This window comes from Passer domesticus, chromosome Z, assembly GCF_036417665.1.
Source record: "Passer domesticus isolate bPasDom1 chromosome Z, bPasDom1.hap1, whole genome shotgun sequence".
Taxonomy (NCBI): Eukaryota; Metazoa; Chordata; class Aves; order Passeriformes; family Passeridae; genus Passer; species Passer domesticus.
In genome coordinates this window covers 23607985-23619905 of record NC_087512.1, presented here as the reverse complement: position 1 = coordinate 23619905, position 11921 = coordinate 23607985, and the positions used below count along the sequence as shown (strand labels likewise).

Genomic DNA, 11921 nt, shown 5'->3' with positions numbered 1-11921 from the left:
AGAGCGGGAGCGCCGCCGGAGCGCCCCGCCTGCTCCGGCCCCGAGCCGGCTTGGGTGAGGGCTGTGAGACCAGCGCGACCAACTTGTGCCCGAACACCATGTCAACCAGACCATGGCACCAGGTGGCACGTCCGGATTCTCCTTGAGCACCTCTAGGGACGATGACTCCACCACCTCCCTGGGCAGCCCATTCCAGCGTCTAATCACCCTTTCTATGAGGAAATTATTCCTAATGTCCAGCCCAAAGCTCCCCTTGGCACAGCTTAAGACGATGTCCTCATACTACCCACGTCCCTTCCCGAAAGGACACCCCTGCCCGGCTACAGCCTCCTTTCGGGGAAAGGAGGTAATGAAAAAAGCGGAAAATGTCTTCCCCGAGGCGCCTCCTTTTCACCAGGCCGAACAAACTCGGCTCTCTCAGCCCCTCCCCACAGGTCTTGCACTCCCGAGCCTTTCACCGCTCTGTTGCCCTTCTCTGGACCTGCTCCAGCACTTCAATGTCCTTCTTCAATTGAGAACTTTGTCCTCTTGTCCTGTCACTAGCCTGGGAGACGAGACCAATCCCTACCAGGGAACAAGGTGGTTTCAGGTTGTTCCAGCTGGGGGTCAGCCTCTTGGGAAGGGACACGGGTGGCCAGTACCTGTGATCCTGTGGGGAAATGCTGCAGCCGTAATCCTCTTCAAATGCTTTTGGTACTGTCAGGCTGAGCCCTCACCCTCCAACCCTGACACTGCACACAGGGTTGTGACTTCTCATAGGAGCAAAAAAAAAAGATTATGGTTCTCAATCAACTGTGATGAGCAGCCATCAGCAGTTTGGAACTAAAAACAAGGAGCTCTGATCATATGTTACCTGTTTTGACCAGGTCATAATGATAACCATTCAGTGTGGTTTTAACTACAGACCTTTAGAGGCACCAAGTTGTCAGCTGTTTGTTCCAGATCTTGTGCAGACGTGCCACAGCACATCTAAATGCTAAGTCAAGTTTCCATCCTTCCCACAAAACAAAAAAATACCATACACTGACTAAAAAAAAAAATCCCTGCACTGACCACTCTTATTTAGGTCTTCTATGCATAAGAGGAGATAAGGATGAAGCTTCATTTTTCCTTTCACCTTCCCCAATCCACAATTTCAGATTCACACTAAATTTGTGGAAGAAAGTGTCATGATAAAAATTTATGCCACAGATCTGAGATCATTCTGCTCCATTTAGGAGGAATATGGGAGAAAAAATACATACCCACTTTTTTCCTCATAAAACCGTAGCACTGGCAATATTAACAAAAACAATTTTTTTTAATTGCTATGTTACATTTTTCCTTCTAAAGACTTATTTAAGATATGTATTCTAAGGATATTTTTATGTCTTTTCCTCCCTACAAGCACCAGCTAACTTCCCAGTCTGTCCAAGTACTTTGCTTTGGTCTTTTCACCATGTGAACTGGGATGCACTGAGATGCAAAGCTCTGAACAGGAATTGTGGGTGCTAGCAGCTGTGATCCCAAAGATGTGTTTCTAGGAGGTGTATTTTATGAAGGGCTCAATACTTATATCAGCCCTATTTAGTATCTTTCTTCATTTTGATGACCTAAGTGTACTCTCGGGCACTTCACGGGTGACACCAAGCTGGGTGGGAGTGCTGATCTGCTGGAGGGCAGGAAGGCTCTGCAGAGGGATCTGGACAGGCTGGATCATGGGCTGAGGCCAGTGGTGTGAGGTTCAACAAGGCCAGTGCTGGGTCCTGCTCCTGGGTCACAGCAACCCCAGGCAGTGCCACAGGCTGGGGCAGAGAGGCTGGAAAGGAGCTGGGGGTGCTGGTGACAGCGGCTGAACACGAGCCAGGGTGTGCCCAGGTGGCCAAGAAGGCCAAAGGCATCCTGGCCTGGATCAGCCATGGTGTGGGCAGCAGGGCCAGGGCAGGGATTGTCCCCTGTACTGGGCACTGCTGAGGCCACAGCTCCAGTGCTGTGTTTAATTTTGGGCTCTTCACTACAGGAAGGTCATTCTGTTGTTGGAGTGAGTCCAGAGAAGGGCAGTGGAGGTGGTGAAGGGTGTGGAGGACACGTCCTGTAAGGAGTGGCCAAGGGAGCTGGGGGTGTTTAGCCTGGAGAAAAAGAAGCCTTGAGTCTATAAGTCCTTGAAAGGACCCTATAGATGGGTGGGGTTCAGTTTTTTCTCCCAAGTAAGGAATGTTAGAACAAGAGAAAATGGCCTCATGTTGCATTACACTAGGGAAGGTTTATATTAGACATTATGAAAAATTTCTTCACTGAAAGCGTTGTCAAGCATTGAAACAAGCTGCCCAGGAAAGTGGTTGAGGTCACCATTCCTGGAAATGTTGAGGACACGTTTTAGTGGTGGATATGGTGGTGGTGGTGGGTTGGTGGTTAGACTTGATGAACTTACAGGTCTTATTTTAAGAAAAACCTAACCATTCTATGACTTTTTCTGTCATATGGCTTTTCTTAAGGCAGGCTTCAAGAAGGCTTAGAAGGTAAATAGGGAAATAAGCTTTGCATTGCCTTCAGGCCCAGTTTATCTCTGTGTTGTTGCAGAGTCTGGAGCAAAGATTAAAAAAAAAAGAGGCAATCTGTACCTTCCCTCCCCCCTGTCAGGAACTTTTTCCTCATGGTTGCCTAAGTGGAATTCCTATCAGTGTAAATGAAAAGTAAATAAGTGCATTGAAGATGGATATATGACTTGACTTGAAAAAGTGGAGCTTCAATTTGTGTTTTAGAAAAGCAAAAATTCTTTTGAAACCTCTCTTTGAAATTTGAAACCCTTGAAACCAACTTTTTTTTTTTTAAATGAAGCAGGATCAAAACTAGGAGTGTTGACATAAATATGAAAGGATGTGTTTTAGAGCTGATACTTCACTTGCCTTAATATTTCTATATCTTAATTGCCCATGAATCCTGATTTTTAATAATCTATATAATTCCATGAAAACAGTGAGTCTCCTGATACATATTAGGAACAAAACATGTAAGGTGAATTAAGCAGCAGGGTTCTTTTCTATTTCCCTTACCCCATTATTTGGAATTTGAACAAGTTACAGGCACTTCTGTAAAGCAAAATCTGTAATGTTTGCAGCTTCTCTGTATTCTATATGCTTTAAATCTTATCAAATTACATCATCAGGTCAAACATTATAGTGATTGAGGTTTTCTTGCAGATTCTGTATAAAAATTAGGGTCACATACTTATGATTTCCTTACAAAATGTGACTGTCATTATGAATGTTTCTTGGAAACACAATTGATTAATCATGTTTTTATTCTTGCTTCTTATTTAACCTCCAGTAATTGAAGATGGAGCTTGTACTTCAGAGAATACACAAGAGTGAAAAGGCAATTGCTAGTATTCCATCATTTTTATTGAAAATGTTGATTAAAAGGTCAAATAGTCCCTTCCAGGCAGCAGATAAACTTTCTACTTTGTGAAATCCCTTAAAGAAGGTTGTGCTTGAGCACAAGATCCCCTTTAATCTGTAACATATTCCAACATAAAACTCAGAATAGAAATAAAACTGAAAAAATTACAGTGACCTTTAAATGCGCTAAGTTCATCTAAACGTGGGCCTAACCTTCTGTTTTTATACATTGTGAACCAGTCCCCTTCTGTCATACAGGGTTGTGCCTCGTGGGCTGATTGCCAAACCTTGCTTCCATGTACATTGTTTGTGAGTAAGCACAAAGAATAAGCAGATACAGTGCAAGAACAGAACATGGTCCTCAAAAATGTAACACTAGTGAAGATATAATACTACAAAGAAAATGCTCCTCCTGGAGGGCTGATCAGCACCAATATGAGAGACTCCTCTGTATTTAAATCAGAAGTAAGAAATGGTAAGTTAAACTTACTTAATATTTCTGTCAGATAAGGAGATCTTTCAAGAAAACATTTCATATGCTTTAATAATCTCAAACTCTATAAACTCAAAGTACATGATAAATGGCTGTAAATTATTGATGGTGTTCCCCTTAGGTGAAAGCAAACCCTTACTATCCTTTTCTCTTTTTTTTTTTTTTTTTTGTCCAGAGCTATAATGATTTTGCAGACTTTCATATTCTTATTCTGTCATGCACTTAAGTATGTGTTTGCAAAAATGCTCTTTGTTGAGTCAAAGCTTTTCCTTAATAAACAGTTGAACGTCATCAATACTGCTCTAGATCCATGTAATAGCCTTGCAGCACCTGTACTGTCTCACCATGCTTTAGGTCTGGGACCTTTTTAAGGAGCTTATGACATTCAAAGTTCCTCCTTTTCTTTTTCCATCTTCTTGCCTCTTTCTTACCCCGTTTAGCCTCTCTTTTTTCCCTGCTCCACAGCACTGTGCATCTGATGATCTGTTTTTCTCACTTCCCTGTGCAGCTCTTGGCCAGCTCATGGACACTATCACGTCATCCTGTCACTTGCACTGCAGGGGCAAGGATGTGGGAGTGAAGCTGAGGTGTTTCTTGTGTGGAGATGTATACAGAAGAGCAGTAGGGTGAGGAGAAGGAATAGCACCATGCTGTCACACAGGGGCTAATGGCAGAGCACCTTCTGCCTGACAGTGGGCAGAGGAAGAAATGGGCAACTTCAGGAGTGGGTCAACACTGCTAACAAGAATAAGCTAAGAAGTAAGGGTGTGTTGTGGAATATATACCATATATATATATTGTGGAATATATACTATATATATGTTATGGAATATATACCATGTGGGGAGGGCAATTAGAGGACATGTGAATATAGGCCAGCTGGAGGTATCTGAAAATCTCACTGGGGCTGTGTTGGAGAGCAGCCCACAGCTCTCTGCGGTGTAGAGCTGCTTGGGCAGCCCCTTTGCAGCACTCACAGCCCCCTCCCTTCAGCATGCTGTGTTTTGCCTCCCACACAATGAGCCCCTCCAGGGCTGTTCTCTGTGGTGCTCCTTAGATGTATGCACCAAGCCTGATGAGACTGAACATTAATCAACACTACTTTGCTCGCTTTAACATAAACTTTCCCTTCTATTGTTGCCCTACTTTTCATGATGTAAATAATATCAGACAGCTCCAACTTTTCCAGCTGAGTGTGTATAGCAAGCTGTGATGGGGCCAAGCAGGGCTTCCTGGATTTCTGACGTGACAGAGGTTCTTCAGCAGAGCTGATACATACAGAGATGTACAGGACAAAGAGAGCTGTGCAGCAGGATAGGAAGCTCACTATGTGTTTGGGTTTCTCACTTGCTCCCTTTCTCCTGTACTTACCATCAGTATTGCAGGGGCTGGAATTTTCTGAAGTAGAGGACAAACAATGGGATAATGATATCCTAAGGGAACACACAGTGCTGAAAATTGTTGTAGTTGAAAGAAGAAGGTGGTTTTTTTTAAATTTACTTTGGCTGAGTTGTTGAGTTTGGGAGTTTGCTAAGACAAACAGCCTTTTCCCATAGTCTCCATCTGGTCAGTTTGAGCACTCGCATTGCTTCTGAGCTCTTTAAATGAAACAAACGAGCAGATGATACATTCCTCAGTTTGCCAGTCAGAGCCTTCTAGAAACCCAGTTTGCCCCAGTCTGCAATCTACATGATCCCTTTTAGTGGCACTCTTCAGTTAGGAAAACTGGAGTATTTAAATTCCTACCAAGACCAAGGCTGCATTATCTTCATGCCTCTGACACTCTTCTACGTCCCTCACCAGGCTGGTGGTTCTCTGAAGGGCTTCTTGCAACAGCACTGGACTTGTTGTCCTTCCTGAACTTACCGAACTCTTACTTGGCTCTTAAACTACACCCAATTCACTTTTGGGGCCATCTTCTTGTGACTCATAGTAAGCATAGTGGCTTATTAACCACTGAAGTCCATGATCTTAAAGTATCTGTGATACTATGAATTTAAACCATTAAACACATTTCAATTTCAAGGGCTCCTCAAAGGGTAGACTCCAGACAGGGCGCCCAGAGGTGTTGATTTTGGGGGGCGTCGTCAGTTCCGTGCCAGTCACCTCCGCAGGTGCCAGTTCCTGGCTCGGGTTCCACCCCAGGGCTCGGCCGTCCCCCTCCGCGGCCCCCGCCCTCCCGCCTGCCGGGGGGAGCCCCGGCCAATGGCCCGCCGCCTGCCGCCGGCCGTGCCCGGCCCCGGGGCCGCCCCCGTTAAACCGGGGCCCGGTGCGGAGCGGCGGCCGTGCCTCGCCGCCTGCCCGGCCGCGGCCATGGGGTGCGAGCGCGGCGCCGCGCTGCTGCTGCTGCCGCTCGCCCTGCAGCTGTGCCCGGGCCGCGCCGCCGCGCCCGCCCCCCGAGGTAAGAGCCCCCCGATGGAGCGCGCTCTCCTTTTCCCTCTTCCATTGAGAAGGCTCTGGGCTTGCAGTGTCCCGACCCCTGCCCTCCGGCGGGAGCCCTGCCCGGTAGCGAAGGGAGCACCTCTGCAGGTGCTAGGGGAGCCGGAGCCGCCCGTCGGGGCGCAGAGCCCGCCCGCGGAGCCGCCCGGACTAGCGGTGGGGACCGGAGGAGATGGCGGTGTCAGCCGCTCCTATGCAGCCTGCAAAGAGTGTTTTTGTAGGTGTGCTGGTGGGTGCGTGGAGCATCTGAATAGCCCTTTTCCAGCTGGAAGTTCTCCTAAATGAGAAGTGAATTTCTAGGTCGTGAAATCTCTTTGAGAAAATTCTATTACATAGTAGAGTCCATAGGAAAACTCGTAGTTTTAAACCCAGCATTGCCGTGGCAATATTATGCACGAAGTAAGTCAGGAGCTGCCGTATTTTAGAGCTTGAGTGAAGTATTGCTCTGCGGTAGCAGCTTGTGACTGGAACCAGCTAGGCTGCCGAGTGCAGCAGTTAGTGCAACTTCGTGCTACTCCGGGAGCCTTAAAGCTGCTTGTGGTTTTCGCTACATTTTTAACCCCCTCCACTGCCTTACAGAATGATTTTTGACACGTCAATCGGTTATTACTAAAGCAGGTCTAAAAGACAGCCAATCACAACAACATAGCTACATTTTCAGAAACTTTCATTGAAGACCTTTACGATGTGAAGACATTTCAGAGAGTTTTTGTAATGACAAGTTGTGTATTACTGGATTAAAAAAAAAAGAAAACAATACAGCTTTCTAACTTGTCGGGGCAGTGCGGCCAGTGAAAAACTCCACTCTCAACAAGGGATGCTTTCAGCTTCTTGGGGTCAGTGGGAAATTGTTGTGGTAGGGGTTAGGATTTCACTCCAAGTGTCGAAGCCATTAATAATTACCTTGCAAAGTGCTGAACAGTAGTGGAGCATCTACAGCTATGATTAGGCGTGACCAGAAAACAGCCTTGGAAGGTCTTAAAAAGCTGGTGTGATGTGGTAACAGAGTTAGAGGAAAGAAAGGGTATTTTAAGCTCCATGCTCCCCAGTGTCACTAATTTCACTCCTCCATGCCTCCTCATCCTAGCACTTTCTGTCATGTCTTCTAGCTCTCATTTGAAAAGCTAGCCTTGATGGGTTTGGGCAGATTTCCAAAGTGCGGTTTGCCGCTGTCTCACCACGTAGCTCATCCCTTGTTAGCATTTGGCTAGGAGGGTAAGCAGCTCTATTTTAAAAACCAGAGAAGGAAGGTACAGGAGAGAATTTTTGGTCTGTCTCACGAGCAGGCTTAGTTTAGCCCAGTGGGTATGCACACTCGTGCTTGAAGGCACGAAGGCATGTTGGAGTTTTCAATCCATTGCATGGATTAGAATCAGCTGCTAGTGCTTTTCAGCTTTGGCAGTAGTATTCTGCCAAATATACATTTGCTTTCAAGTCTGCCTTTCCACAGAGAGGAGTAAAGAGACAAAGTTCTTCAAAAATGAGATGTGAAATATTTGTGATCTTTTCTTCCCTGTTTCTCCCAAACAAATAATTGTCTCCATAATAGCCAAGAGCTATCGCTCTCTGCTAACTCTGCTATGAATGTAAAATTAATTTTCATACCCCCTTATTCTTCTGCTAGCTGCATTTGCTAGCATGTGTGTAAATTGTGCTTAAGGATGGATCTGATCATGTAGTGCGTCTGCATGCTAGTCTGTGAAGATATCCCAGGGAAGAGTTTGATAACATGGTGCTGAAGGATCTGGCTGAGGCACTGTGCTTTGTGGAACACAACTGCCAAACCAATTTGAGTATTAATTTAAATATGCAAATAAAAATTTCAATAAATGTTTTCTATAACGTTAGACAGATGTTTCAGAGTGTTTAGTCATTGCTTTTGTAATATTTTAAGTGACTAGCATAGATTAATGACTATCACAAAGATTGATAGCAATTCAGCCAATAGACCTAGAACTGAACAAAATGTATTGCTGTATTTCATGCTCTCAAAGTCTTTGGTATTGTATTGCGTTGCTCCAGCTGAGGAAACACAGCTGTATTTTATGAATGTCTATTCCTTGTAAAATGCTGTTGTACTGAGTAGGGAGTTGCATTTCAATCTCTTAGGTGGGCAGTTGCTCTGCTCTCTCTGCACTAAGTGTGATGAGGTACCCAGCTTTTTGCTTCTGCTTTCCATGTCACTGGTTTCAGTGGGAGCAGTGGTTGTCCTGAGGTGCTGTAAATCTGAACTGAATGAAAGCAAAGTCTTTTGACCAGGTCCACCTTATATATATGTTTCTTAGTTGTTTGACAGCAGTATTACTAGTGCATGCAAATCAAGGGCCTGATATTTTTTGTAGTGTGTCCTGAAAATTCTCTGTAGAGTCATGAGATCCTTAGACCCAATGCAAGTACTGACTTCAGAGATTGTTTCAATGACTTCATGAAATGAAGGGAGAAAGGTCTTAATTTTTTCTCTTTTTTAGAAATAACATTAGTGTTTAAATGAATGGATGCTTCAGAATGAGTGATGGGATCTGCATGAACCCACACTCTAGTATAAGGGAACATATCTGTGAGAAGGTCTGTATGCCCATGTGGTTGTTCCTTGAGTGCTCTTCAGTCTTTTCCTGTGTAGCGTATGGAAACACTGGAGTGGTAGGATGACCTCATCACCTTATAGACAACAACAGCTTTGGGGTTGTGATGCATGGACAAGGCTCATCTGCAAAGGTCCACTGGTGATTTTTCAGCCTGGGAAATGAAACTTATTAGTACAACCATGGGCTTGAATCGAGCTAAGGCACAATGTGCTGTCATGTGCTTTTGCCATCTGCCTGCTGTTACAGCTCTTCTCTGGTGAGAGCTCTACAGTATTGTTCCAGTGTGGGAGAAAAATATGGCCCAGCTATGGTAGGCCTATGGAGTGTCAGTGGTATGCAATGGCTCAGTGTGCTCTTATTTTTAAACAACACTTGTGCAAAATCATTTATCAAACTTTACTGCCAGGGTATAATATATATACTGCTTCAATTGCAGTGGATTGGAATAGGAGATAATCAAGAAACCTAACCAAAGCGTTTATTGAGTTCAGAGATGTCGTGGATTTGGGAGCATTGAGGAAAACCCCAATTTATTGTTTCAATGCCATAAAGGACATAGCTGACTTATATATGTGTAAAATCATAGACTCTTTGCTGATGCATTGTGGAAAAACTAAAATAAAAATTTGAAAGAGCTTTCACTATGCTTTCAGAGTTTGTGGGTTTTGTTTTGTTTAGTCAGGCCTGTATTTCTTTGTTTTCTGGGCCAGAAGAGAAAGATGAGTCTAATTTGTATAATATATATTCTGAAAAGTCAATTAAGTGAGAAGGTTGTGAACATCATATTGCTTACCTGGCTTTTTTTAATTTTAATTGGTGCCCTGCAAATGCTATCAAAGGATGAGCACTCTGGAAATCTGTCTCAAAATTTTAATGCTGAATCCTTATCTAATTGAAATGTGAACACAAACATCTGAATTTATGAAAGCAGAAGTCAGTTAAAAAGCTTTCGATTTGAGGTGAATCCTCAGAAGATAAGCACTTTTGAGATCTACCTAAAAATATTGGAGTGCCTCAGCTGAAGACTAGGTATTTCTATGTTAGTAACTTATCAATAATCCCTTTGAAAAATAAAAGTTCTTAAAATAGCACCAATTGCAACAAATTGTAGGTATTTTGATAGAATGATAGAATAGTTGTAGCTGGCAGGCACCATCTAGTCCAAACTCCCTGCATCTATGGGGACATGTTTCACCAGACCAGATTGCTTAAGATATCCCTTCAAGTGCCAGGGATTTGAACTTCATGATATTTACAGATGATCATCATAGTGATTTTTTTTATTATTTTGGGTAGAAAGAATGCACAATCTCCAAAATGTGGCTTCAAATCTCATTTTCTTTGGTCATTATTATATTTAATTTTCTGTTGAAATTTGTTTTTTTTTTTTTCCCCCCCCCCAGTTTTTGATCTTCTTCCTTATTCAAACAAGCGAGTGGTACTGAACTTCTTGCAACAAACATTTGGGGATCCTATGCTGAATGAAGTGTACTTGCTCTCAACATTCAAATTACAGCCAAAGAGCACAGCCACTGTTTTTGGCCTATATTCATCAGCTGACAACAGCAAGTATTTTGAATTTACGGTTATGGGACGGATGAGTAAAGGTGAGTTGCTTGGAATGCGTATGGTAGAACTGGTGTTGGATCCATAGTCACTGGTGTGTGACAGATGATTGCTGACAACTGTGTGATTAACCTTTGTGCTCAAGTCATTCCTGTTGCATACTGTCACTTTTCACATCTCCTCTCACCCCTTCGTCTCCTTGATGCTGCTCTCTCCTGGCCAGGGAAAACTGACCTGACAATCAGCTGGTATCTCCACTTGGCTGGGGTGCTCACTCTGAGCAATGCTGAGAAAGGAGATAAAAAACATGGAGTATGGAGCAAGGAGTCCATTTGGTCTTTTTTTTATTTTTTTCCTTTTTCCCCCAGGGACAATCACTGGTTCTTATTACTCAGGAATTCGAGGGACACACGCACATGCTGCCTCATGCATATGAAAGTCAGGTTCTTGTTCCGATGACCCTGGAGGTTAGATGTGACTATGCAAGACAAATATTCCTGGCACTTACAGCATCAGTTGGGTGAAATAAAGTGTTTCTTCTTTATTTACTGGAATTAGTTAGTCAGGAGTCAGAGTAGGAACTGCAGCAGTTTTAGAAATAGTAATAATAGTTTAATAGATTTAGGATCTACTACAATTTTAAGTTTCAGTGATTGAAAGATTGTTGATTTACTGACTTGTTTATTGATTGTTGTTGATTTATTTGTTGATTTATTGTTGATTGTTGATTTTGTACATTATTGTTGCTGCATTGACTTCACCACTGCTATAGCAATTTGCTACTGAGTAATTAGCTGAATTGAATATACTGTGAAATTCTACTGAGAAATTTCAGTTTCTACATAGGGAAATTATTCAATATGCTGCAAAAGAAGAAAAGCATACCTTTTAATTAAATATTGTTGGGGAATGAGTTAGATAAAACATTGGTAGTTTTATCAGGTCTGCCCAAATCCTTCCAAGATAAGGGAATAAGAGCTATGTGTGTGTAGGGAATAGGTAATACATGGTCACACAGCCTTATCGAAAGCACCATACAATTCCTAACAGTGACTTAATTGCTAAATAAATTATAAATTACACATACTCACTCTCCCTCTCACACATGCACAGTTATGTGTGCAAATGTTGTACACACACATATATATAGGAACACATGTGTATATGCACAAATGTGTCTATATACATACAAGTTTGAACATATTGAACTGATTTTCAAAAATGTCTGCGTGTCTGATGGTTACTGCTGGTCTCTTAAGCCTGTTAGAGTGTTTCTAGTGGAAGGTTACATGGTTTCTTTTGGTTTTGTCCTCAGAGGTTGGTGTTTGAGGAACATCTGTGTGATAGAACATATGCAATAATAGTGTATGCATAAGCAGCATGAAGCAACTTGTCCTGTCAGTGACCAGTGTTGAGTAGATGGGGCACATCTGTAACCTGTTTGATGTAAAGGATTGGCCA

General features: G+C 43.2%; 1 protein-coding gene across 6 annotated transcripts in view; it reads left to right on the top strand.

The window, feature by feature from the left end:
* The first annotated feature begins 16 nt into the window (after nt 1–16).
* The window catches only part of THBS4 (thrombospondin 4), a 45599-nt gene continuing 33694 nt past the window's right edge, over nt 17–11921 (top strand). For 2 of the 6 annotated variants that reach the window (XM_064405740.1, XM_064405743.1), the window contains exons 1-2: nt 6121–6271; nt 10298–10501. In XM_064405740.1, the coding sequence (XP_064261810.1) occupies nt 6184–6271; nt 10298–10501 (292 nt within the window). In that variant the 5' untranslated portion in view covers nt 6121–6183. Of the gene's footprint in view, nt 347–3635; nt 3853–4378; nt 4630–6120; nt 6272–10297; nt 10502–11921 lie in introns of those variants that run through there. The other 4 variants (XM_064405744.1, XM_064405742.1, XM_064405741.1 and 1 more) reach the window with 4 other exon arrangements.